At 48.4% G+C, this 26,933-nt stretch overlaps 3 protein-coding genes across 18 annotated transcripts in view; 2 read left to right on the top strand and 1 right to left on the bottom strand.

Annotated features, from left to right (window-relative positions):
* The window catches only part of EZH1 (enhancer of zeste 1 polycomb repressive complex 2 subunit), a 30,774-nt gene extending 26,691 nt beyond the window's left edge, over positions 1-4,083 (bottom strand). For 10 of the 15 annotated variants that reach the window (XR_014078931.1, XR_014078933.1, XR_014078930.1 and 7 more), the window contains exon 1: positions 4,029-4,083. The gene's annotated coding sequence lies outside the window, so the exon portion shown is untranslated. Of the gene's footprint in view, positions 1-2,023; positions 2,075-2,318 lie in introns of those variants that run through there. The other 5 variants (XR_014078932.1, XM_081577487.1, XM_081577492.1 and 2 more) reach the window with 3 other exon arrangements.
* Positions 4,084-15,923: 11,840 nt separating this feature from the next.
* Positions 15,924-17,704, top strand: RAMP2 (receptor activity modifying protein 2). The gene is made up of 4 exons (XM_081577472.1): positions 15,924-16,058; positions 16,495-16,560; positions 17,027-17,138; positions 17,261-17,704. The coding sequence occupies exons 1-4, from the start codon at positions 15,959-15,961 to the stop codon at positions 17,514-17,516; spliced, it is 534 nt and encodes a 177-aa protein (XP_081433598.1). The 5' UTR covers positions 15,924-15,958; the 3' UTR covers positions 17,517-17,704.
* A 3,517-nt stretch (positions 17,705-21,221) lies between these two features.
* VPS25 (vacuolar protein sorting 25 homolog) lies at positions 21,222-25,947 on the top strand. Of its 2 annotated transcripts, XM_081577475.1 has the most exons (7): positions 21,222-21,301; positions 21,518-21,663; positions 22,462-22,515; positions 22,866-22,954; positions 23,379-23,496; positions 23,728-23,803; positions 25,342-25,947. In XM_081577475.1, the coding sequence occupies exons 1-6, from the start codon at positions 21,249-21,251 to the stop codon at positions 23,769-23,771; spliced, it is 504 nt and encodes a 167-aa protein (XP_081433601.1). In that variant the 5' UTR covers positions 21,222-21,248; the 3' UTR covers positions 23,772-23,803; positions 25,342-25,947. The 2 variants fall into 2 exon arrangements, with proteins under 2 accessions (XP_081433601.1, XP_081433599.1); XM_081577473.1 differs by lacking the exon at positions 23,379-23,496.
* The last annotated feature ends 986 nt before the right edge of the window (positions 25,948-26,933 follow it).

Raw genomic sequence — 26,933 nt, 5'->3', positions numbered from 1 at the left:
GAACCACCAGGGAAGCCCTAACTATGTACTTTTACGAAAACTCACTGAACCTCTGGGCACTATATATATATATATATATAGAAAAAACGTTACTAACAAGAAGTTGTGATGCTGAATTCTTAATTTAAAATAAAATTATAGCATAAACATCTTCTAGTGTTGCTTTATTAAAAGAATCAGGTTGTGTGCATTTGAGACAACAGTGACAAAAATCAAAGCAGAATTAGCTTTTATGAGACCCAAGGAAAATGCTGGCTCTTAGGACGTACAACACTGATTCAGACTAGTTAAAGGAAACTCCTAACAGGCTACAGCTCTACTGTGACTGATTCTGAATTACAGGAGCACAAGGCTTAATGTTTTCTGTCTAATGGGAATTCCCTGGCAGGCCAGGGGTCAGGACTCCATGCTGTCACTGATGAGGACCTGGGTTCGATCCCTAGTCAGGGAACTAAAATCCTGTAAGCCTTGAAGATTGGCTAGGAAAAAAAAAATGTATGTAGACTGCTCATTATCATTAATAAAACAAGACTTGTCAGTTATTCCATTCTGAATCAAAATATTAGGGCAAGTGTCTGAGAAAATAACACATCAGAGGCACTAAACTCTACCTCATTAAGGAACTCCCGACTTCAAGGTTTGAAGTGATGAAATCCCAACTGATAAGGCAGTTGAACTAAACATGTCGGGAAAGAGCTCAATACACAGTTTGGTCAAATTAAAAACAAGCAAAACTAGGCATTTTCTGGAACGGAGGTATTCTGTAAAAGCTATTTTTCCTCTTAAAACCCTCTCTCTCAATCCTAATCTAATTCTCTTCACCCTTCTCTACATATTTTCATTTTTAAATGTGTTCATCTTTTAGATTCTACATATAAAAGAAAACATACAGTATTTATCTTTTACTGTCCGACTTATTTCAAGAAGCATATCCTCCAGGTCTATCTATGTTGTTATTAAGTTGCAAAATTTTTTGTGTGTGTCACATTTTTATTCATTCATCTGCTGATGGGCACTTAGGTTGTTTCTATATCTTGGCTATTGTAAATAATGCTGCTTTGAATACCGGGGTGCATATATCTTTTAGAATTACTGTTTTTTGTTTTCTTCAGCTAAATACCCAGAAGTGGAACTGATGGATTATATGGCAGTTTCATTTTTAATTTTTTAAGGAATCTCCACTGTTTTCCATAGTGGCTGTACCAATTCACATTCCCACCAACAGTGCAGCAAGGTTCCCTTTTCTTCACATCCTCACCAGCATTTGTTATCTCTTCTTTTTTTTGATAACAGCCATTTCAGCAGGTGTGAAGTGATATCTTATTGTGGTTTTCATTCGCATTTCCCTGTTGATTAGTGATGATGAGTAGCTTTTCATGTGCCTGTTGGTGATCAGTATGTCTTTTTTGGAAAAATACCTATTCAGACCCTCTGCCTTGTTTTTTTCTCTTTTCTCTGCAGTTTAACTGTCTGATGTAGAAATGTAAAGCGTTTTTCAGTTCAGTTCAGTTCAGTCGCTCAGTCGCATCCAATTCTTTGCGACCCCATGGACTGTAGCACGTCAGGCTTCCCTGTCCATCACCAACTCCCGGAGCTTGCTCAAACTCATGTCCATTGAGTCGGTGACACCATCCAACCATCTCGTCCTCTGTCGTCCCCTTCTCCTCCTGCCTTCAATCTTTCCCAGCATCAGGGTCTTTTCCAATGAGTCAGCTCTTCGCATCAGATGGCCAAAGTGGCTAAAACATTTGCCTCAAATCTTTTTTGGCAAGTAGCTAATTAACAAAGCATAAACTTTATTTATTTACTTGGCTCTGCCAGGTCTTAGCTGCAGCATACAGGATCTTTAGTTACAGCAGGTGGAATCTAGTTCCTTGACCAGGGATCAAACAACCCCGGCACTGGGAGTGCAGTCTTAGCCACTGGACCACCAGGCAAGTCCAACAATGTATACATTGTTTAAAAAGTTTTTAAACTGGAGTATACACATGAAAAAGATAAACCTAGTGAAATAAACTGTTACCTGTTTCACATAAGGCACAAACCAAGGGTGGGAACTGTTACCTAGGGAACTAAGAAGGCCAGATTTCAGATTTCAAGAATTAAAAAGATAAATATAATATTTTAAATAGTTTTTTAAAGGCATGCTAATTCAAAGGCAAGTATAAGAGAAACAAGTCTAACTACATTTTCTACCCTTTTCGTTTCTCACAAAAGTCTACTTGGGCATAAAATTTCATTTTTAACCCTAGGTTCCTCATTCTAAGTGCTGTTTCAAAGAGTAACAGCACTTCCACTTCAGGAAGTTTTAAAATTACCTTGGCATCCAGTACTCTGCCAGCTCTTCCACTAACTGGATCCAGATCTCCCAACTTCCAGTCCCAGGGATCTTCCCACTATTTCTTTATTCCACAAACATGTATTGAGGGGACTTCCTTGGAGGTCCAGTGGTTAGGAATTCATCTTCCAGGGCAGGGGGCTCAGGTTTCATCCCTGGTAAGGGAACTAAGATCCCACAAGCTGGCAGGAGCCAGGCAACGAAAGAGTGCTGCAGCTAAGATGCGATGCAGCCAGAAATAAACAGATAACTCATTTTTAAAAAGATGTATTGCTCACCTACTGTGTGTCTGACATTGTTTTAGCATTCAAAGTGCATCAGTCAATAAAACAAGCCAAAATTTCTCCCCTGGGAGAATTCCCACTGTCTGTAATACACACACTCAGCATGACAATAATAGTATTATTACATCTTTATAGACTATCTTTGCCTCTATTATAAATGTGTGCACGCACGTGTGTGTTTAAAGTACTTTATTTCCTCATACACACTTTCTTCTATGCAATTAAGTAATCTTCTTTTATCAATGCCACACATTCCAGCTCTGGGGATTCCAAGGCTTAAAATAGACAAGCTCTCACAGAAACCTCTGATAGAGTTAGCACTTTCTAACGCTGGAAACTTGCTTTAAGTTTCTTAAACTTAAAAGAACCCGGTGGGGGATTTTTCTCTTCACAGGCATCATGGCAGCAAAGGCGGAAGAGACTCTCACATTCGTGGCCATCTTCACACGCACCCAAGACTACCTCGGCTCTTAGCCCCCATTCTCCTCCCTCTAGCTCTGGACTATCGCGATACCTAGGCGACTCCAGCTATAACCCCGTATTTCACCTATGGAAAGCCCACTCTCGCTATTTCCACCGGCGGCACGAACACTCTTCCACATCCCTTCCCCTCCCCGCCCCCGAAACAATTCCTCAGTAGTCACTTTTTACCGAAATAAGTTTGCCCCACATTTCCTAACAGGCACGTCCCAAATACACCACCTTGCCTTTGCTTCAAGGCTCTTTCCCTTACATTATTTGATCCCCCAGAGAATTCTGGGGTGGGCAGGGATTGGCGCGAGACCAAACTTGGATAGAAGCCTCTTACTCAGGGCCAGGACTTGGGGGAGGCGAGAGGGGCACCGAGCGCGAGAACCCGGAGGCACGCGGCATCGCCTGGACCCCGAGAACGAGCGCCCCTTTCCATTCTGCGCCCTGGGACCCTCACTCGCCTCACCCCGTTTTTACTGCCACCTCTTCCTCAACACCCCCCAAAGTCAGCGAAAGCTGATCCCCCGCGTCTGGTCCTCCTCAAGTCCCCAACAGTCCACCTCGCTATGGGCCCCCGCAGGTGCCACCGCCCACCTCGCCCTCCCGGCGCGGGGGTCCCGCCCACCTGGCCCACCCCGCCCTCCAACGGGATTTCGCGTTCCCGGGCCCGCCCCCGCCGCTCCTCCTCCTGGACACGCCGCCCTCCCCGCCGCAGACGCGGTCCTCGCCGGGGGCTCGCTCGGCCAGCTGTTCTCTTTCCCCCAGCCCTCGGAACGGGGAGTGGGCGCCCCGCTAACCCCAGGCAGGCAGTTGGTGTGTCCCTCCGCTCCCCCCTAGTTCTCTGACCCCTTGGACTCTCCCTCCCTCAGGCTCCCCGATGGCGAGGTGCGGAGGCCCGGCCCCACCGGCGGGCCGGGGCTTGTTTACTCACTCACCCTCCATCCCGAGCCGCAGGGACCCACCGCTAGCACGCCTGCGCGCCGCGGCCCCGCCCCCGCGCTGCGGCCCCGCCCCGCGCCTCCTCCGGGCGCGTGCGCACTGCGCCGCCCGCGCCCCGCTGGTCAGGCTGCGTGGGCTTCCTTCTTCCCAGGTCTGTGGTTTGGCGCCAATACCCCAAACTTAGGAGTCTGTGGTGGTGCAACCCGAGCCCGAAGATTTCCAAGGCGGCGCTGTCAGGGGACAGGAAGGGCTCTTGAGAAACTTCCTGGAGCCATTATTATCCTCTTGAAGACCCAACCAGCGTTGCATCATCCCCACACACTGGTGACATGCCACTTCTCGCTTCAGCATTTACACCAACCTGCAATCCCTTCATACAGATCTTTGACAGATATTTGATCTACAAATATCCCCCAAACACCCGTCTAGGGCTCTAAGTTATCATTCTTGCTTTATTTACACCGGGCTTCCCTATTTCTGTCAATAGTTTCCCAGTCACTTAGATTCAAATCAGTTGCCTTGAGTCAAAGTATCCTCTCACAAGATACTTATAAGTTACACAAGGAAAAAGAGTAACTTTACAGGAGAGAAATCTAGCAGACATCACCGGAACCAAACGATCAAAGTTAGTATCACTAGTGCTGAGATAATATTGTTACTAAGTACCTCTCAGTATGACTCAATGAGGACACACAATCAGTTCCATAGTAGTCGTGAAAAAACGCATAAGCTGAATTAATCAGGAGGAAGCATCAGACAAATCCAAAATAAGGGGTAATCTGCACAGTAACTGGCCGGTATCGTCAAAAATATCAAGATTGGGACTTCCCTGGTGGTCCAGTGGTTGACTCTGTGCTTCACCGGGCGGGGGTCGAGGGTGCAGGGCCAAAAAAAAAGACAAAGAAATGGTGAGGAACTGTCCAGATTGGAGGAGACTGAGGAGACATGACAAGTAAATGTGTGATCCTAGATTGGATATTGGTCCAAAAAAGACACACCAGTGGGATAATTGATGAAATTAGAATTAGGTCTGTAGATTAGTTAATAGTATTTTGCCAATCTGAATTCCTGGTTTGGGCAATCACACTTTGTCAACAATTGAGGAAGTTGGCTCAAGGGCGTACAGGAAACTCTCTACCACTTGTAACTCTTTTGTAAATCTGAAATTATTTCAAAATATAAAGTTAAAACTTAAAATACAAAATAACATCACCTTAAATTTGTCTCCACATACTTTTTTTTTTGGCTGAGTAATGCAACTGTGGGATTTGGGATCTTAGTTCTCCCCACCAGGGATCCTTTAACCCATGCCCCCTGCTGTGGAAGTGTGGATTCCTAACCACTGGACCACCAGAGAATTCCTGCTACATACATAATTTAAAAGCCGATAATAATTTTTTTTCCAAATAATCATAACAACTCTGTGAAGTAGGTAGGGAGGATTTTAGTTTCACACACAAAGCTATTCTGGCATAAAAGAATTAAAAGACTTGTCTTAATGAAAAATTACCCTATCAGGTCTCTGGATTTCAGATTTAGTATTCTTTTCCTTATATAAGAAATTTTGCTTTTTTTCCCTTGCTTACACCTGAAAATTCACCACCAAATCAAAGTAAATATTCCTTCATACTTGGCAGTGTGCCATGATGTTCCTTTCCATTCCAAATGCCTTTTAGATCAGTGGTTCTCAAGCTTGGTTCACATTGAAGTCACCTGGACAGCTTTAATAGCTACTGATTTCCTCCTCCCACCTTCAGAGAGCCTGATTCATTGGTCTGGGGTTGGGCTTGGGCTTCAAGAAGTCTTAAGAGCATCCCAAGTGATTCCACTGTGTAACAAGTTTAAGAACCATGGCACCAGTAGTCCTCAAGCCTTTTGGCACCAGGGACCAGTTTTGTGAAAGACGGTTTTTTTCACGGATGGGGGAGGGGACGGTTTCAGGATGATTCAAGCACATTACATTTATTGTGCTCTTTATTTCTAACCTAATGCTGCCACTGATCTGATAGGAGGTACCAGTGCGTGGCATGGAGGTTGGGGACTCCTGTGTTACACTACATAAATACTTGTTGAAATAAAGAATATGGTTTAAAAAAAGGGTGGGGGGGGGAGTGGGCAGGTGGCAGGTCAAAAAACAAAGAATGTGAGTTACCTAAGGGAAGATGTTCAGAAGATCTGAATGTCAGGACTGAGACTGGAGAGCAATTTGGGAACCATTAACTCTGTTGGTAACTAACACCATGGGAGTGACCCACATTGTTTTAGGGAAGTATGAAGTATGCCAAGTGACAAGAGGAGAAATACAAAGATGTTCTGCATAACAAAGACAATATATTCACAAAAATATTTTGATGTGGAAAGGAAGGAAGGTGAAGGGATTTATGTCAAAGTTATAGATCAGGGTGTATAATCCATCTCAAACTCCACCTCCTCATTAACCCTCCCATCCCCCAAAATCTCCCCCAGCTTCAACACTGTTACCACTTTACACTCACTACCAGGCTGTCTACCTCTTTCCTATCCATCACAACATTTGGCATAGGACTAAACCCAGGGTTTAATAATCCTTGTTCACTAGAGGATTATAAAAACAACTTTCCACATCACCAATAATTGTGGGGTTCTTGGGGAAAATTTGTCTGCCACTTGGTTCCTCTCTCCCTCTCTGATGGGAGAGAGTTTTTCCTGAGACCAGGCTCTTTCTTAGCCGACCATGGTCCATGAGATACTAAAAGCCAATTTTTTGTTTGGCTAGCTCTTCCTCTTTTTCTTTTCCAACCCTTCAGGTCTTTGTCCTATAAATTCGTAGAAAAACTGCTGGCAAGTGGTCAGCTACTGGACCTTTGAAAAACAGTACCATCACCCCTGCCCCACTCCTCCCAGCCCCACCCCCAGGCAGTTAATAGGAATAACTGTGTCACTCCTGGCTTCCAGTTGCTCATCTTGCTCTTAAATCGCAGGCCTCTGGGGCTGAAAGAAACTGGACAAAGTGTGCTGAGTAGCCTAATGGGGTTGGTTCTTTTTCCGAAAGTTCTCTATTGCAGAAAAATAAAATTATGTGTTTAATTTCTGAAACCTGAGGCCTGATTTGCCTTGGCAGCCCTTCTCCTGGGCTTGGCCGAGAGTCCGGCAACACTAGCAGGCTGATGAATACCAGCTCAACTTGCTCCCTGGAGAAGAAGAGCATTATTTACTTGACCACTTTCTTAAATCCTTTTTAATTTGCATGTATTCTAGCATGATCTCCTTGGCTTTAACATGCTGTCTCTCTGACCACTGGCCCCAAAGAAGCCTCAGGGAAGACTGTTCTTCTCTGTGCCCTCAGCATCCCCATCCCCAAGCAAGATTTTGTTCCACTCAGTGGTTAGAAACAACATTTCTGTCACATGTTCTGTTCCTTCCGAGGCAGGCAAGTTTTAAGTGTACTTTTGTCCCCTGCTGGTCTTCAGGCCACTGTTAGAAAGGGAGGGAGCTGATGCATCCCAGAATTCAAACAGAATTCTGCACTATTCCTTTCTCTCTTCCAACCTTTCTCCCCTCCTCCTTCCTTCCAGCCCCCTTTGGACGGTGACCCCTCTGCTCATTCAGCCCCTCCCTTGTAAAGCCCATGGGGCTATCAAATAGCGTTTCTCCAAGGGGACACAGGAGTGAAGAAAGGCTGAGCCCCAGACAATCCCTGACAAGGGAAGTGTAAACACAGCTGTGGAGATGGGAGCAGACCATCCTCTCTCCTCCCCCATTTCCCACCCAGAAGCAGGGGAAGGCCACCCTGCTGTGGAGAAACAAACAAGCAAACAAAGCACAGCACAACCTCAGAGCCTGCCCGAAGGTCACCAGAAACTGGGGCTGCTGCCCAGGCCTTGGTGGGGCCAGCTGAATCGCCAGACCCCTCCCTGAACACTCAGAGTCAGAGGCAAAGGCGACTCCAAAGCAAGTTGAGGTCTGGACATCACTGAGCCTGGAAACACAGCTCAAGTTTTGAAGCTTCTCCACTCCCGGACATTTTGTCCTCTGATCTCAAAAACCCAGCTTTCCGACTCAGGTACTTAGCCCCTGACCTCTAGTTGCTTCGGGATCACGATAATGCATTCAATTCATCAACTAAGAACAGGCCTACAATAAACCCTTGTCCATGGCTCTTAAAAAGTTTAAATTCTGAACCTCCAAGCCAAAATATTAGAAAAGGGCCTCCTTAGCTTTTGTTAATTACAAGATAAATATTTCCAGCAGGAAGGGGAATTACTTTGGGGGATTACTTGGGAGGGATTCAGGCCTTGCTTTGCACAGACTCTGAAAGCTCCAAGCCCATGGCTAGGGTGGTGCTGCCCGCTCTCACTCTCTCAGCACAGTTAATGCAGGGCCTTGATCCCACGGGACACGCCTTTGGCACGGCCCTGCCTGGGAAGTGGCCCCAGTCGGGTGGACAGCTAATGAGCTGTGCTTCCTTCCTGGCTATCAGGGTCCTTGACTGTATAACTGCAGAAACAGAAAACGATCACAGCCTTCAAACACTGACCATTCAGTGTGTGCGTGGCATTGTGCTACGTTGTTTATAATGGGTCATCTCATTCCATAGGAAGTCAGCAATATTCTTATGCTCATTTTACAACCGAAGAAACCAGGGCTTAAAGAGATTGTGGAACTTGCCCAAGATCAGCCAGCTGGTAAATGGTGTGGCCAGGATTTGGGCCTCATCATTCTGACTCCAAACCTATGCTCGAAACCCCTCCATTCTCCCTCCTCTTGTCTCTAAGGTCTTCTAGCTGTGAATCACAGGTCTGGATTGTCTCCATGGTTTTCTCCTTTCACCAGTGACACCAGAAAGAGAAATGTGTTTGGGACTCTCCTCTGCAAGTTCAGAGGAAAACAGTTCCTAATCAACAAGGGGCTCCTTACTTCCTCTGCGCTGGAGATGCCAATCAAAGCTGGACACCGGACAGGCCCCCGTATCAGCAGGGCACAGCCTGTGTGCAAGACAAACAAATCCTAGCCAGACAGGAAAGGGGAGTTCCTCTTGGTTCTATGACTTGCCCTTCTTTCTTCCCTGGCTTATCAGCAGGATCCTATACTGCTGATACTGTGGTCCTTTGAACCCTACTGCAGCTAGGATGGAGTACAAGGCTATGGAGACTTTTTTGGAGAAAGTACAACACACAATCTACAGATCCCATCCATGACACCTTAGGGAAAGAAACAATGAATCACATTTATTTATATATTTAACACATTGCCTTTAGCATCCACATAAATTCATTAGCTGGTGGCTCAGACAGTAAAGCGTCTGCCTACAACGTGGGAGACCAGGGTTCGATCCCTGGGTCGGGAAGATCCCCTGGAAAAGGAAATGGCAACCCACTCCAGTATTCTTGCCTGGAAAATCCCATGGGTGGAGGAGCCTGGTAGGCTACAGTCCATGGGGTCGCAAAGAGTTGGACACAACTGAGCGACTTCACTTCACTATTGTATTGGATGTGAACCTACCTTATCTTGTACAATCCTTGCAGGATGCCTGGGGAGGGGGTAGGTCTTGTCATCCCCATTTTACAGAGAAAAAAATTGAGGCTCAGGGAGATTGATAACATTGGCCATAACCACATGACTGGTAAGTACGAGGGCTGGGAATTCAAACCCAGGCTGAGACTCTCTGACTCCAAAGTCTGTATTCTTTTCAATAAAGTGCTGTGTAATGAGAAAAAAAAAAAAAACACTGAAATTATGAAATGGGAAGGATCTCAGAATACTTTGGAAATAGAGTTCCATAACTGTATGTGGTACACATTATGATAGTAACCATTTATCACATGCTTACTAGTGCCAGGCATTGGGCTAAATGCTTTAACATACATCATTTCTACTGCTCAGTGAGATACACATTAGTAACCCCATTTTTATAGATAAGAAACCAAGCAAGTTCAAAGGGATTAAGTAACTTGTACAAGGTGACAAACAGCTAAGAGTGATGGTGCTGGGATTTAAATTCAAGTCTGCTTGACTCCAAAGTGTGTACTCTTAATCACTTAGGCAAGAGAAATAATAATAAATGTTGACTGTGAGCCAATTCAATTCTTTAACTCAATTCAATTCTTTAATTCCTCTCAATTCTTTAACTCATAACTTATAGATATTATTATTATCTCCACTTTAAAGATGATGAAAATAGTGTCTTTTATAGTAACACTTAGGCTTCCCTGGTGGCTCAGACAGTAAAGAATCTGCCTGCAGACCCGGGTTCAATCCCTGGGTCAGGAAGGTACCCTAGACAAGGGAATGGATACCCACTCCAGTATTCTTGCCTGGAGAATCCCATGGACAGAGGAGCCTGGTGGGCTATGGTCCATGGGTTCACAAAGAGTCAGACACAACTAAATGACTAAGCACGTCAAGCTTACATTACACACACAACATGTGCTAAATACACATGCACTATATGTGTCATAGTTGCTTAACTTATGTTGGATCCTTGTTGTGATCTAGAAAATTACTTTCTTCCTAGTGTCATGGATTTTTTTTCCCCCAATATCCATCTATGCATTAAAGTCTTGGGAGAAAGGATGTGAAAAGATAATATCTGCGGGTGAAGTAAATATAGTCAAGGCAGGGGTCATACTGAGTGGGGAAGGCCCCCTGTGCCCCGAGGAGCCCTATCTGTGTGCTCTTCCAGCCAATCTTCCTCATTCCTTACTATTTCCTTCTGTCTAACAGATCAGATAGCAGGTTGACTTCCATCAGGTGTTGATTAACCTTTCTTAGTCTCAGTTTCCTCCTTTGTAAAGTGGGTTGCTATGCTACCTACCTACATACATGAGGGGTTTTGTTTGTTTGTTTTGGCTGTGCTGAGAGGCATGTGGGATCTCAGTTTCCTGACCTGGAAGAACCCTTGCCCCCTGCAGTGGAAGTGCAGAATCTTACCCACTGGACCACCAAGGAAGTTTGTGAGCTGGGAGTTTTTAAGTGAAACAATGTGTGTGAAGCACTGAGCACACCGCTTGACTCCCTCAGGGTATCCCCATGTTATACAACACCTAGACTTCAGGGTGGGAAGGGGTAGAAGGGTTCCTAGGGGTGGTTTCAGAGGACAGTTGTAAGAAATGGAAGAAGGGTAAAAGCAATCCTGGCATCTGGCATTGGGTCCTCACAGCAACCATGAGTCAGCCCCAGGTGCCGAGGGACCGGCAGTGTTCTCAGCACTGCTGGGTGTGTGCTGTGGTCTTTTGGCCATGGTCCTCTTCAGTCATGCTGTCTGAATGTCATTCTTGTAAATCTGGCCTGGGTTCTTTTCAGAAAAACAGCCTCTATCATGTGATGTCATGGTCCAGCCTGGGTCAGGGAGGGAAGCAGGAAGGACATTGTGTATAAGGAGTTGAGTAAAGTAGGATCTTCTTATTTTTAGAGGGACCCATCTGATCGTGGAAGAAACTCTCTATCCTTCTCTCTTCCACTCAAGATTCAGTAAGACTCTCCTGGTGGTCCAGTGGCTTAGACCCTGTGCTCCCAATGCAGGGTCCCAGGTTCGATCCCTGGTCAGAGAACTAGATCCCACATGCTGCATCTAAGAGTTTGCATGCTGCAACTAAAGATCCTGCATGCTGCAACCAAGACCCAACACAGCCAAATAAATTTTTTTTTTTTTTTTAAAGCCTGAAGTAGTAGCATCAAGTAGTCGTGATTTCAAACCCTGGCTTTGTCAATTACTTCCTCTGAGACCTTGGGCAAATCACTCATGTTTTCTCCATTTCATCCATGGACAAGATAATTCTGATGTTGTGGTGAGGAATTTTTAAGAAATGCTTGCGAATCACTCAGCATAAGTGTCAGGGAACACACTCTGCAGCACATAATATTGTTCAATAAATGTCACTACTTTTAAGTCTCCAGCAGTTGATGAGGAATATGGCTTGATCCTTTTCCCTGCTTTTCCCTCATAACTTATATATATGATATGAGAGTCAACATTTTTTTCTGATAACCGTTCTTCCCCATGAGAGGTGGTCATGCTTCTCATGCCAGTATCCTGGAAATGAGGAGGCTGGGAAGAGATGGAGTAGTTGTGTCCCTACTCCCTTGACTTCCCTCCCTTAGCCAGCTGGCTCCCCAGCTGTAGCTCTTCTGAGTTTCCCTGATGCCTCCCTGCACTCTGAAGAAGACAGTCTCCTCTCTCCAGCTTGGAAAGATCAGTCCTTCCCAGCTGGAACTTGGGGCTTCCCTGACCCTGACTCTCCCCCACACCTTTTCCTGTGCTCTGCTCTTTATTTTGCAGACATCTGGGGAAGATGCTAGCATGTGTGATTGTCTCTTCTCGGTAGAGATGCTAATTCCTGGATGCTCTGGATGTAATTTTACTATGTAGGAGGCTGCCTGTGCTTTCAACTCCCTCATGTTGTTCTGGATTTGCCTGTGAGTGTAGGGGGAAGGCTGAGGATTAGAAAAGGCACTCCTTCTTAGGATCAAATCGCCTCTCCCCCTGCTACAAGCAGGATGGCCATTGGTTAATAATAAGAGAAATTTACATGGCAGTAAGATCCCTGCCCAGGAGAAGTCAATATAGGTTGAAGCCAGAAATATCAGGTCAATGTCCAGTCAGATCAGAACCAGATCTTTCTCTTCCCAGGCACTGGAGGGTGGGAATGGGGTAAGGACAGAGGAATAAGGGATTGTATAGGGAACTCAAAGCCTAGATACCACTGGACATAAGAGAAAAAGACTGAAGACAATACTATATGGCAATTAAAAAGAAAGAGGCATATTTATATACAGTATCAAAGACAACCCAAGATATATTACTATCTTAAACAAAATCACTGAACAACAAGGATATTAATTTTAATTTTCCTTTTAAGTCCAAAATATGTGGGGGAGATGAGAAAGGAATAGGGGTATAAAGTTTTCCATTTTTAAATATTTTGCAATGAGTATACAGTAAGTCCCCTACATATGAACCTTCAAGTTGTGAGCTTTCAAAGATGCGAATGTGCATTCCATCAGTGTCATGCATAAATGAAACTGCAGCTTGCCCTCCATCTCCTATTGCTGATGAGCCTTCAGCTCTACCATCACCCACCCCCTCTTCCTCCTCTAGTCTGTCACTCTTCTTGCCTGTTCACTCAACGTCAGCCTCTGTACGCCAGCTGCTGTACTGTACTTTATAAGGTACTGTATTGAAAGATTAAAAATGTTTTATTTTTTGTTTTTATGTATTATTTATGTGAAAGTATTATAAGTCTATTACAGTATAGTACTATATAGCTGATTCTGTTAGTTGGGTACCTAGGCTAGTTCTGTTTGTTGCACTTAAAAACAAACTGAACTTACGAAGGTACTCCCATAAACGAACTCGTTTGTATGTAGGGGACTTACTGTATACTTACATATTACTTGCAATTAAAAAGTATGTCTTTATAGCAAAAAGATGTAGTTTTAAAGCAGAAATAGACTTAGAAAGGAAAGGTAAGCACACCCCCCCCAACACCCAGGGGTGGAAAATAGGACTTCCTATGAAAGAACCAGCCTCTGTCCCTAATGAACACCTTCTCTGGCCCTTGCTACAGATCATTTCCTATAACAACTTGGAAAAGATGAGGTTTCTAGTCCCTGTTCAGTCTCAAAGGACCTGCATAGCAGACTCCCAGTTACCACGATGTCCCCAGAGGTCAGTGAAAACAGCCAAACATCCAACTAACTAGGAAGAGTGAGAAGAGGGAAATCAGGAGGAGAGGAAATTTCCAGATTCTCCAACAGGAGGTTTGGACACCCAAGTCCAAGAAAGATTACAACAAGCTCTCCTTTGGAGGTCTCCACATCTTGATGCTAGCTTAACTAGCATAGCCCAACTCTAGGGCTAAAACACCACTTTCTACCAAGTCACTTATATTTCCCTTTTGCTACTACAGTCTTTCTTATTATTTTTAGCTGCACTGCACAGCATGTGGGATCTTAGTTCCCCAATCAGAGACTGAACTCTCACCCCTTACATTGAAGGTGCGGAGTCTTAACCACTGACCCACCAGGGAAGTCCCAGGCCATTTTATATATGAAAATATTGAGCTCCAAAGATGTGAAATGACCTACCTAAGGTTACACAGCGAGACAGATGCAATATCTGCCTTCAGAAACCTAATCAATCTTTGTTTTTATTCATTATTCCATATTGATTTATTTAAAGTCCAACATGTGTTTTTGTCAACTTTCATCTTAATCCCAACCACAATTCTAACCCACAGCGGACTCAGGTGCTTCTGGCCAATGGCAGTTTTGCTTTCTGTCCCTCCTGGCTTCCTCCTCCCATCTTATTACCTAGAAATCTCCCTCTTGACCATGCTTCCTTCTGAGAAAGAGCAATCACAGGTGGGAGGGAAGGAGTGGAATTTGGTCCTAGCCTGAAGTGACTCCAAGGCTGCCTGGCTCTTTTCTGTATGTTGCAGAAGACGATACTCACTAGGAAGTCTTTGGGGTTCATGCCAGTTCCCTTCTCCCTCTGGATTCCTTGCTAAAGCAATCTCTTGATCCTAGCGATGGAAGACCTACAGGTTATCAGTGGCCATGATTTAAGAGCCTAAGACCCTGAGATGAAGATCTGAGGCAAAATCATGAAAGATAATTTGTGGTGGGCAGGAATCTTGTAAACTGGGACACAGCAGCAGCTGAGTCCAAGGGTCAGTGTCTGGGAGTAATTTGGGAAAGTTTGGTGCTGACAGCTGTGTCTGGAGTTGAACGTCATGAACAAATCAGCTTCTGGGATCCTCAAAATGATGAAGTTCTGGCTCAGGACACACAGTCAGCTGTGGTGTGGCAGCAGTCAGGGCCACTGGGGCCCCAGACCCAGCCTTGCTGTTTCTCAGCTGGGTGACTTCAGGCAAGTCCTTAGGAAAGGAGAAACTAGCCTCTGCTGAGTGAGGGCAATGCCCTTTCACAAGCATCACTCTCCCTGCCGATTAGGGTAGCACCCTTCTTTTACATGGGAATAATCTGAGAATCCATGAAGGCAACTGAAGACATTAAAGGCTATATAACTGGAAAGTGGGAAGACAGGATTAGAACTCAGAGCCTCTGAGCTCCTGTCCCGGGCTCTTTCCTCTGAGCAGTCAAGTTTGTACCCACCTCACGATGAAGTCGCCCATGGTAGGTTCTAAACTCTTCCCTTCTCACAACCTTGGTCCTGAGGAGTTGTGGCCGGATGGAGCCGTCATACTGTTGCCCCTGTGCTCAGTCTGGTTTGGGTGGGAGGGGTGGTCTAGGCCCCAGGGGGTGCCTCGAAGGAAGGGTATTTGGACTTTGGTTTCCCTGTACCCCATCCTCAGGCCTTCTCCCCAGGGGATTCCCAGGGCTGGCTCCCCTTCCTCCTCCTCCTCGGGTTTTGGCAGGCGGACTGACATCAGTGGGTGTTCCCAGGGAAAGGGAACTCTGAGCCCAGCTCCAGGCGCCCCTTCCCCCACGGCTCAGGGCAGTCGCAACCCCCGGCCTTAGAGACTGCAGCGTTAGAAGCCCTCTGAGCTCCCAGCCTCCTCCCTCTTTTCACTATCTCCCCACACACCCCCATCACCTCACTGAGAAAGAAAAGGGGCCACTAGAGTTCGGGGAGCAGATGCTCGGAGACCTGACGAGTCCTGGGCGCCACGCGGCCGAGCCCAGGAAATGGATCCCGGTTCTGGGGTTACAAGGGGAGCTGTCCAGCCCCGCGGGGTGAGCTAGCAGAAGGGGTGGGCCAACGGCGGCCGGGCGGAGGGAGCGGCGGGCGCCAGGGCCGGGTGGGGCAGCGACTCCCCCTCCAGCCCGCCGGCCCCGGGCGTCGCCCCCGCCCCCCACGTGGCCGCAGCCGTCCCAGCCCCCGCGAGGAAGCGGCGCGGCTTCCTGCGGCTTGGGACCGGGATATAGGCGCCCCCGCCCCGGCCCGGCTCAGCGCCGCCGCTCCTCCTCGCCTGCTCGCCGTGCGATGGCCTCGCTCCGGGCGGAGCGCGCTGTCGGCGGCCCGTGGCTCCCCGCCACCCGCGCCGGGCGACCGGCTGCGCTCCGCCTCCTCCTCCTGCTGGGCGGTAAGCGCAGCGCCCCGAGGTCCGGGCGGGAGGCGCGGGAGGCCTTGGAGGGGAGAGGGACTGGACGTCTCGGAACGGGCCCCGGCGTGCGGGTGTGGACCGCGCTGCCCTCTGGACGGTCCCCGGCCTCACCGCAGCGAGGACGCAGCGCGAGCTGCTTCCCACCTGGGAAAAAGCTGAGATGCCCGGGGCCCCTGCAGAAAGCTCTTGGGAGGTCTGGAGCTGGCGAAGAAGGAGGGGTTTTGAATGTGTGAAGGAACTGGTGCGGCCCCCTCTCTTCCGGGCACCGAGGCATCGCGTGGGGGCCTGGATTGCTGTTCTGTCACTTCCGAGAGTAGCCCTGGCTTTCAAGAGTCTCAGACCCCAACCCATACCCCGCTTCCTCCTGGCTCCACATCCCCATCCTCTCATCTCCCTGTCCCTTTTCTGCCCACAGCTGTCCTGAAGCCCCAGGAGTCCCTGGCTCAGCTTCTTCCCACCCCAGACGGCTCTAAGTCGGAAGGTGAGTAGCCAGCGGCTGTGGGAGGGTGGCCCCTGGCAAGGAGGAGAGAGGTGAGTGGGGCGAGTTCCTTTCCCACAAGCCAAGCCCCAAACCCAATTGGTGCCCCTAAACTCCCCTCTGTTCTCTCTCTCAGGGTTTCTTGTTGCCTTTCTACTTCTCATCCCACAAAGCCCCCAACCAGCTGTGAGCTGGCCCACCTCACAGGTGGGTTAGAATATTCCAGAAAAAGTGTATGTGGAAACTCTTGCCAGGCTGGAAAGTCCAGTGTACATGGAAGGCATTAAACTTTTCCTGAGCTGGGACTCTCTCCTCAGCTGGGAGTATCTTGCTTGGGAAATTTTCTGAGACTCTCTGGGTAGTTCCATAGTTGAAGATAGGAACAGCGGTTCCACAATGGAAGTACCTGGACCAGAGGGCTTGGAGGGTGAGGCAGGTTATGGTCAACGTGCAGCATCTCTGCCCACAGGGAAAACGGTGTTGGAGACCTATAGGACAAATGTCCTACAATGCTGGCGCGATTATGAGGTTCAAATGGACTCTATCAAGAAAGACTGGTGTGATTGGGCCCTGATTAGCAGGTAGGGGCAGTGCTGGAGGGCGGCTTGGGCCAGGCCTGGGGCTTGCTCCCTGCGGGTGAGTGTGGGGCAGTCCTCTTTCTGGCCCCAACCCTTCCCTCACTCTAGTCCTCTCCTGTCTCTAGGCCTTATAGCTTCCTTCGAGACTGCTTGGAAAAGGGTGCAGAAGAGTTTGGCCTGGGCTTCCCCAATCCTTGGGCGGAAACGATCATCTTTGCAACTCACCACATCCACTTTGCCAACTGCTCCCTGGTGCAACCCACCTTCTCAGACCCCCCAGAGGATGTGCTCCTGGCCATGATCATAGCCCCCATCTGCCTCATCCCCTTCCTCGTCACCCTCGTGGTGTGGAGGAGTAAAGACAGTGAAGCCCAGACCTAGGGTGGCATGAGCTGTTTGGCAGCCATCTTACTCCTTTCCTCTGCCACCACCTGGTCTCTCCCCTCCCCTCCCTACTTCCTTCTCTCGCTCCCACCCCAACTGCAGATTCTTAGATTGGTGGAAATGGAAGCTGGGTGGGGTCATCGTGCAAGTTCTGTAATCTTCAAAATAAACCTTTTTTTTTTGTACGTTGTTCCCCTCTCCGTTCTAGGGGCGGGGGGCATGTGTCCTTCCAGAGACTCTGCCATTCCCACAGGCCCTCAGCTCTGGGCAGCAGAGCTGGAAGAATCTAGATAGGTCCACTGTTTTGTTCACTTACTGGTCCCTCCCCAACTCCCTCCCCCACCTGAAGGTCACGCCCCTATATCCCTTACTCCCAAGGCCAGGCCTTTCCTGCCCCTATCCAAACCCAGCTCCAGGAAACTTGCAGGAAGAAACTCCCTTCCGGTCAGCAGCCGGGGAGGTGAGGGGGGTGGGATGAGAGACGACTCTCTGCTGTGACTTTTGCAAGGAGGGGGTGCCATCCAGAAGCCCTGAATTTTCCCCTTCCTCATGCCTTAGTTTACTCTCAGGGCCTGGTAATAGAAGCCCTGATGGAACCAACGGGAGTCCATCCCTAAGGACCTCAGGATTGAGGGCAAAGGCAGTGGGGGTTTACTCTACTAGACTCACCACAGGATTTCCCCTCCAGGTCCTTGGCCCTCATCCTACATTGTCCTGGACCCTGGGTGGGTGTGGCCTACAGCCTGGCCACACACTGCCCCCTGGTGTCCACTAAAGCCAACAACCAGAAGATGGACATGGCCTGGAAGAAGCTCAAAACTGAACTGTGAGGTCAAAGACCTGTTATCCCCACAGCAACCACTAGTTCTCCCTTGGCTGCTGCTTCTAGCTTCCTAAGCTGTGCTTATGCTCCCTTAAGACACTTTCCCGCTCTTAAGGGCCATACCTAGCTACCCACCATTTCTGTATACAGACACTCCTTTATGTTTCTTGGACGGTGAGGCCCAGGTCTCACCACAGAACCTTCATTTTCAGTTATCCCTGGGACAAATCTGCCAGGTCATCAGAAACATCTAGACAGTAGCTTTGTTCTTTAAAAAGACACCTGTTTATTCCTTGTGGCACCTGGCACCTCTTTAGGAACTCTCCTTCCTTCCTTGTTGAAATATCTGCCTCCCTGAGTACATAGCCACTTCCTGGGACGTGCCACTTCCTGGGACGTGCCTGTCTATTCCACAGATATCTATCTATATACTTCCTGGAATATATCTATTTATTCTCTGAGACACACTTTATTCCCTAGGACATTTTGAGGTTTCACCATGAGAACCTTTGCTCTCTTTCCATAATGCATCTATCTTCTCCAAGGATGTGTCTGTCCTCTTTTTGGCCCATATTTGCCTTCATGCATTTTACTAATATACATCAAAAGCATGTCAGTGTAAGTCACTGTAAATAGCCTATTGTCTTGGGAAGACAAGTTAGATTAGGCTTGGTTCTGCTTTGATGTCTTTCATCTGGCAAGGGAACCGATGTGCACAAATAAACAAAAACAATGGAATGTGTGATGAGAATCATGCAAGGGATACAAGCCAAATGTCATCTGAGTGTAAAGGAAGGAGGAGTCACGTTTAGCTAAGGTGCAGTCAAGGTGAGGTCACAGGAGGGTGATTGTGGAGTTGGCATCTGACTAGGCCATAAATGGAGAGGATTCTCCTATGGGAGACAGTAGAAAAAGAGATGAATTAGAAAATTATTGCAATAATCCAGGTTTGAGAAAACAAGGGCATGGACCAAAGGAGTGCTGAATGGAGAAACAGAAAATAATTAAAAAGTAGGGAAAGGCAAAATAGGGGAGGGAATCCATAGGATTTCAATATGAAGGTGAACAAGAGGAGAGGTTAGAGCTGACTCTGGCTTTGAATTTGAGTTACTAGGACAATGATGGAAGTAATAATATTTAAAGGGCCATTGAGAGGAGAAGCTGGCTTGAAGAAAAGGATGTATAATATAACAATGGAACAAAATGTAACATACCATAGGGAGTTGGAAATGGGAGTGGTCTTGTTGCTGCTGGCAGTAGAAAAAAGTTGGAGTTAGGAATACAGGTTTAGGAGTCCCCTGCAGAGAAATGCCACTTGAAGCCATGAGAGGGATGAGAGTTCCCAGAGAGAAGGTGTACTAAAGAAAGCTGACGTCCTTAGAAAACATGAACACATATACAGTGAGGACTAAAGAAGACAAAAGGGAAAGATCAGAATCAGCAGAACAAGGATAAAGCAAAGCCAATGGACACAAAGGAGACGGTACCCTTTGAGAGAACATTATCCACTGAAGGGTTCACTCATTTAGTCATTCAACAAATATTTGTTGGGCACTTCTGTGGACCAGGGACTGTACACAGTGAAGGATGGACTTCGGTGGGGGAGATGTTAGAGATCAGACAGGAAATTGAGAGGGTGGTAGAGTCAAGGAAACTACAAATTTTCAAGTAGGGATGACCTCAGCATATGTAGACTAGAGGAGAGGATCCAGGAGAAAGGGAAAAAGAAGGGAAGATGATGCACAGAGAAGTCCTGGAGGAAACTGGAAAGGAGAGGCAAACAGATGCCAAAGGGTTGGCCTATTCAAGGGGGTTCCCTGGCTGTCCAGCCGTTAAGACTCCACACTCTCACTGCTGAGCTCGGGTTCAATCCCTGGTCTGGGAACTAAGATCCCACAAGCTGTGTGGAGTGGGCAAAGGAGTAAAAGTGAAAGAAACTGAGAGATGAATTGAGTCTGGTGACAGAGAGGAAGGCCACATGCATGGCCTCAATCTTATAAAAATAGAAGAGATGGGCATTCTGCAGAGAGGCGAGAGACGGGAACTGGTGGAATGGCTTGATGTGTGCGGAAAATTCTGAAAAGTTACCTAAAGGAATGTGACAGGGAATCAATAAAAGACAAAGCATCACTGGGCTGCACTGATAGAACAGCAGTGAGGTCAGTCAGGGAATCTGAGGCTCAGTCAGAAAGTTCTGGTGATTTTTTTTTTTCCCCTGTGATACTCCAGGGCTAAGGCGTGAAGAAAAGATTGAGGAATAAGTGGGCAGCGATCGACAACTCTGGTTTGGAAAATAAGCAGCAGGGAGGCAGGCAAAGGGACAGAACTGAGTAGTCTAGGCTAGGCAAGAAGTCATATAAAACCGATAGGGGTCCCGGGACTTGAGACTAGAAAGTAGAGGACATGGGAGAGGTGAGACAGAGGTGGCTGTGCTCAAATACGGAAGCTCTGAATCATGGAAGCAGAGCTATTTCCAGGGATAAAAGCTACAAATGAGCTCCTGGGGAAGATGGAGTCGAAGGACACAGGAACTGAGGGGGAACTGTGAGGGGTTTAAGTTAAAAGAGACACAAACGTTAGTATTAAAAGAAGCCCCGTATAGTGGAAACAAGCCCAGGCTGGGTTCTGGAGACCTCAGTTCTGCTTGCAGTTCTAACCGTGCCACTTTGGGGAAGTCATTGCCCTCTCTGAGGTGGAATCAGAAAACTTCTCGGGGCCCTTTCTGCTCTAGCCCGTAAGGATATGGAGAAAATGGCAAGAAATGGGCTGACGAAGATGCCTCCTGTTGGGCCTCCTCTCTCCCCAGAAGCTGCCGGAACCTTTCTGCAGCGGTTTCTGTCCGGACGTGCCGGAGCGGAGACCGGAAGTCCTTTGCCGGCGGGTTCCGGGATTCCTGGGCTACTACGATGGCGATGAGTTTCGAGTGGCCGTGGCAGTATCGCTTCCCACCCTTCTTTACGTGAGGCTTAGACCCCGAGAAGCCCCGTTGGACCTCCCTCCCCTCCCCCGGACCCCGGGCTCAGCCCTAATGCTTCAAATGGGGAGGGGGAGAATGGACCCGGTCGCCGCTACCCGCAGTCCCTCACTTTCTTCCCCGAATGCGCCTCTGGCAAGTGCTGCCGCTCGCCCTCTCTCAAGTGCTCTAATTCTGCGCCCCACCCGCTTCACCCGGCAGGTTGCAGCCGAACGTGGACACTCGGCAGAAGCAGCTGGCCGCCTGGTGCTCGCTGGTCCTGTCCTTCTGCCGCCTGCACAAACAGTCCAGCATGACGGTGATGGAAGCCCAGGAGAGCCCGCTCTTCAACAACGTGAAGCTCCAGCGTATCCTCCCTCAGGCACTTCCACCTTTCCCACATGCCCAGACTTCACACTCCCTCTCACCCACAGAAGACAGGTTCCCATCCAGACCGGCCTTGGGAAGGAGCCCGTCTGTGTAGCTGACATCCATTCCCGCCCCCTCGCCCCCCACCCCCGACGCCAACCCCAATGCAGCACCAACCTCCTCTTGTCCTAGACAGTGATGAGTACCTAGGTGTCGTTCAGATCTTACAGTTTCGGCCCTGAAGCCAAGTACCAGGTTTTTTAGACCTGAGCCTTTTTGACTTGTTGAAACTTAAGTCCTCTGTATGAGGCTCAAACTCGAGCATTACCTTTAGTAATTTTCTCCGCTTACTCCCCTCACCCCAGGAAGTAAGGATGTTTTTCTTTTGCTGCCTGGTTCATCCTTAAAATATCTGGACAATGGTTGGAGGAAGGAGAGAGGACAGGGAGTGCGAAATGATAGTACTTTTCATTCTCTAAAGCTCTTTTTAAAAAACAAAAACAAAACACTTTTTCTTTTTTGGCTGGCATCTTAGGGCCCCCTGCATTGAAAGCGTGGAATCCTAACTACTAGACCACCAGGGAAGTCCCTAAAGCTTTTCCTTTTAATCAGACTAGTTTCTCTTTACCTTCCTCCTCCCCAGTATGCAGGAAATGCCAATTTACATCCTGTTGTGGAATTGCACATCTAAGTGTGTAGGAGGGAGAAGAATGGTAGTTTGTAGAGTGAGCCTGGCTCTGAGAAATTTCATCCCACCAGTTCATTCCATTAATGCCGTTCCCTTAACCTTAAACCAGGGAAGCTGCCCATGGAATCAATCCAGGTTGTGTTAGAGGAACTAAGGAAGAAAGGTGGGTTCAGTTCATCAGATTCCTTATTTTTCTTCCTAGTGGGGTTTTCCTGAGGGCAAATTAGCACAAGTCTTTTCTTTTAAGAACTTTTTTTTCTCTCCTGGCTTGGAACCCAGAGTGTTCTGTACAGTAGCCCAATTCCCTGGGTTCTTTTCCCCCACTGGTTTACAAAATTGAAATTTCTCCATCTGTGCCCCAAGACCTGAAGAAGAGAATGGATGCCTTGCAGATAGTAAAACAATCTTTGAATTGCTTTTTCTGAAAGCTGAGTTTCTTCCACTCTGTTCCACCTTTAGTTTGCCTCTTTGTCTCTTCTAGGAGCACGATGCTTTCATAAGTATCTTTTGCAGGGAACCTTGAGTGGTTGGATAAGAACAAGTCTAGCTTCCTGATCATGTGGCGGAGGCCAGAAGAATGGGGGAAGCTCATCTATCAGTGGGTGAGACTATTCTGACACAGTGACCCATGGTAAAGGAGAATGAATCTATGCTCAGCAGATACCTGGTGTTTTCAGATCCACACTGAGCAAAGTGGGAGAGGGCAGAAAGAGCAAATGTAGGTCTTCCAGGCAAGCCTCTTTCAGTGACTCAATTTCCCTAGCTGCAAAGAACTTCCCTGTCTTTGCCAGTAGAAGGCCAGGGGCTGTGTGAGGCCATGTTTGGAGAATGCAGTACTGGGAACCATGAATACTGTTGTTGGCTGGAGCCTGTGGCCACAGAAGATAAATGGGGAGAGGAAGAGAAAAAAAACACAAAAACCTGGACCCCCTCCCCCACCACATCCTTATGGGGCTGCCCACAATATAAATGAGACTTTCTGAACCAATGTGGGTGTGGGGACAGCCTCTCTCCCCTGCATTCCAGGTCACCACCAGCCCTGAACATTCCCAAGAGAGAGAGAGGAGGGGAAGAAGCATCAACAACCCAAATATAACAAACACACACCGCCCATTCCTGAACAGGAAAACAACCAGGATGAGAGGTCATTCCTCAGACACGTGAAGGCCTGTGGTTTAGTGGTTCTGAGCATGTGTGTACATGTATAAATATAGCACCTGTAGGGTTTGTGGGTTTTCAGCCACTCCTCTGCTGAGGTGACAGCTCTGGTTTGGGAGTAAGTATCATTCCTGGGTCAGAGAGGTGGAGCTGGTGAGTTTGCCTTTTCCCAGGAAATTCCTGGGTCTTACTCAGTCCCTGTATTCTGTATCCATAGGTTTCCAAGAGTGGCCAGAACAACTCTGTGTTCACCCTGTATGAACTGACCAATGGGGAAGACACAGAGGATGAGGGTAATGCTTTTCCTTCTCCCCCCACTTTTGTCATGTGAATTCTCTCTAATCTTTGTTTAGTTGACATTCAAATTTCCCATGTTTTTGTCTCTAAATTCCAAATACTAAATAATACAAAGGTGGTTAACCCATGTCCAAGATGTCTATAAACCACCTGAATTCACATGCAGAACACCCACAATCTTTGTCTGTGGGGGTGTATATGCATTTATCTAGGGATAAAGTCCATATTTTAAGACTTTAAAAACAATTTTTTTAGGCCATGCCACAGGGCATGTGGGAATCTTAAGTTCCCCAACCAGGTATTGAACCTGTGCCCCCTGCAGTGAAAGCGTGGACTCTTAACCACTGGACTGCCAGTGAGGTCCTCCCTATTATACGATATTGAAGGGCGTCTGTGACCCATGAAGGGTTAAAAATTATTGGTGTAGATGCTGAATGAGGAACCAGGGCAGGAGACTAAGCCTGAAATCTCCATTCCTTGTTGACTCAGGCTTTCTTTCACCCTTTATTCTTATAGAGGGTTCAAGATCTGTGGGTGTCAGCTGAAGGGATTGGGCCAACACCCCCACCCCCAGCCCTTTAGAATACTTTGGTTTCTGGCCAGACCAGGATTTGTATACTGTTTGATTTTTACATAGTATAAATACTCTCTTAGCTTTTTTATCTCTGATTCCATATCCTGATCCCCAGGATCATCAAAAGTACCAATCTGAGCTGGGTAAAGGGGGCACTTCCCCTTTCTGCCAGGCCTGGCTGCCCCAACAGTTTTCAGCACTTGGCTTTCCCCCCTTTCCTGCAGGCCTCTGCTTGCTACTCCCACCATCATGCCATGACTTCAGTGCTGCAGCCTTGCCCAGCCCACCACTCAGGCCAGGCAAAGCTGAAGGCTTCCTTGGAAAGCAAGCTTCCTGACTCAAGAGCTGGGCCCCGCAGGGGGTGTGGTGTGCAAGCCTGTTAGGACTTGCCTCCTGCCTCTCACAGCTCCCTGCAGTATCTTGCCATGTCTCCCGATACTCAGCTGGCCCTTGGCTCCCAGCTTTGTTCTTTTTTTTTCACTAGGATAGGGCAGATATCTGTGCTGGACCTTTGCAGTCTCCTGGCCAGAAGCATGGCTATACCTCTGTGTGTTAGGACAGATCCTCCCAATGGGTACAGACGCAGTTAGGGACAGCGTCCAGTGACAAGAGCGTTGACCTCCCTGGACTTGATTGTCAGGGCCCCTTCTTTGTGGCTCACAAGCAAATGGGGTTACTCTTAAATATCGAGACACTAATGGGGGGATGGTGCGAAAGTGTGTGCAGGCCTTGAGTCTGACAGAGGAAACACGAAGGGGGAAATAGCATGAACTCTCGTTTCATGTTGACTCAGGCTTTCTTCCATCCGTTACTCCTGAAGAATACCCAGAAAGGGTGGGTGGTAGCTGTAGCAGTACTGATGGCCTGGAAAGTTCTCTGTTTCCAGCTCAACTGCTCTCCTCAGAGGCTTTGAGCCCCTAGGAGCAGCGTGTCCCTGAATGCCCATCTCTCCCTGTCCAGAGTTCCACGGGCTGGATGAGGCAACCCTACTGCGGGCTCTGCAGGCCCTCCAGCAGGAGCACAAGGCCGAGATCATCACCGTCAGCGATGGCCGAGGTGTCAAGTTCTTCTAGCAGAGACCTGTCTCCCTTTACTTCTTACCTCCCTCCCACCCTGCCAGGGCTTTCAAAGGGAGACAGACCAAGTGTCCCCACAGACTGGATCTGTGACTCCACCTGACTCAAAAGGGCTCTAGTCCATGGGTGGGTTTCCTACTTATCCCATTTGTCTGTCCCTGGGATCCGGTGAGGCCAAGGTGCCAGGGAGGGAAGATGTGTTTCTCCTTGTCCCACCTCTCCTGAGCCAGGGTCTGAAACCCAACACTTCACTTGTGTCATACACATAAGTATACACACATGGCCTGCACAAGCTTCTGTCTCTTCCCCCACCCTTTAGCTGCTACTGCCTCCTCTCTCAGGCTGGTGCTGGATCCTTCCTAGGGGATGGGCGAAGCCCTGGCTGCAGGCAGCCCTCCAGGCAATGTGAAGATAGAAGACCCAGGAGGGGGCCTGGCCATGAGAGCTGGGGCCCAACACTGATTTATGATTATTAAAAAGCTTAACCCCACTGCTTGCTGCTTAAGTTACTACTGGAATGAGCAAGGGGAGTATTGTGATTCTGTTAACCACGCTGAGTGAATCCTCACCTACCTTAGGGGAGAGGTCCTCCTGCACTGGTGGACTCGGTGAGCCTGTGGTTTTACATCTGCTGGGTGGGCTGTTGGGGGGAGTGCTAACAGAACACAGCTTGGGGACAGACGGCTTTCTGTCTCTGCAGTGGAGTAACTTAATGGCTTCCCCTCCCTCACCATCTCGCTGTGGAAGTCCTGAACGACGCTGAAGCCCCTCCCTCCATCCATCTGGTCTGGGCCGGGTAGTTGAGGCCAAGGGGAGCTGAGGGGGAGTAAACCGGATATGGACTTTGGTTTATTGGAAACTTTGGCAAACGGGGGAGGAAGGAGAGCCCACAGAGCAAAAACAGCCACTTTGGCCAGGGCCAGGCTGCGGTTAAGGTGGGGAGTGGAGAGGATGGGTGACCCGGTCCGTGGTTTGGGGAAGGGGCTGGCTCTGGGGTGCACACACCCATCCCTGCAGAGCCCCGAGGGACTGAGACGTTGGAGAAAACCAGATCTTTCCATTGACCTCTGTATTGTCGGCCCGAGGCCATTCTGGACGATTAGGAGGGGGTGGCGCTACCTTATCTGGGGCGTGCAGACTGGTGGTAGCCTCCTCCTCACCACCCCCCTTTTCTAGGGTCGGGGAGCCGGGGTCACGTTTCATTTCCCTGTCCTAGTACCGTGCTCCCCCAAACAGGTCTGCGCACTCTAAGTGCGCGAGGACACACCGCCTCTCACCGGGCTCCGGCTTCGGAAAGACACTGAGGGCGGGTGCTCCGGGAGGCCAGGAGAAGGAGGGTCAGCGGCCGGGGGCGGGCAGTGGCCGAGGTGAGGGGCTGCGCCAGGGGTTCCACAGCACAGGCAGCCCCGAGGGGGCGGCTCTTGGGGGTAAGGGCGGGGCGGGGCGGGGTGGGGGCGGAGCTGCAGGGCAGGCGAA

Source organism: Giraffa tippelskirchi, chromosome 3, assembly GCF_054371585.1.
Source record: "Giraffa tippelskirchi isolate mGirTip1 chromosome 3, T2T-mGirTip1v1.2.pri, whole genome shotgun sequence".
NCBI lineage: Eukaryota > Metazoa > Chordata > Mammalia > Artiodactyla > Giraffidae > Giraffa > Giraffa tippelskirchi.
Note: the sequence above shows the minus strand (reverse complement) of the source record. Positions and strands in the feature narration are given on the sequence as shown.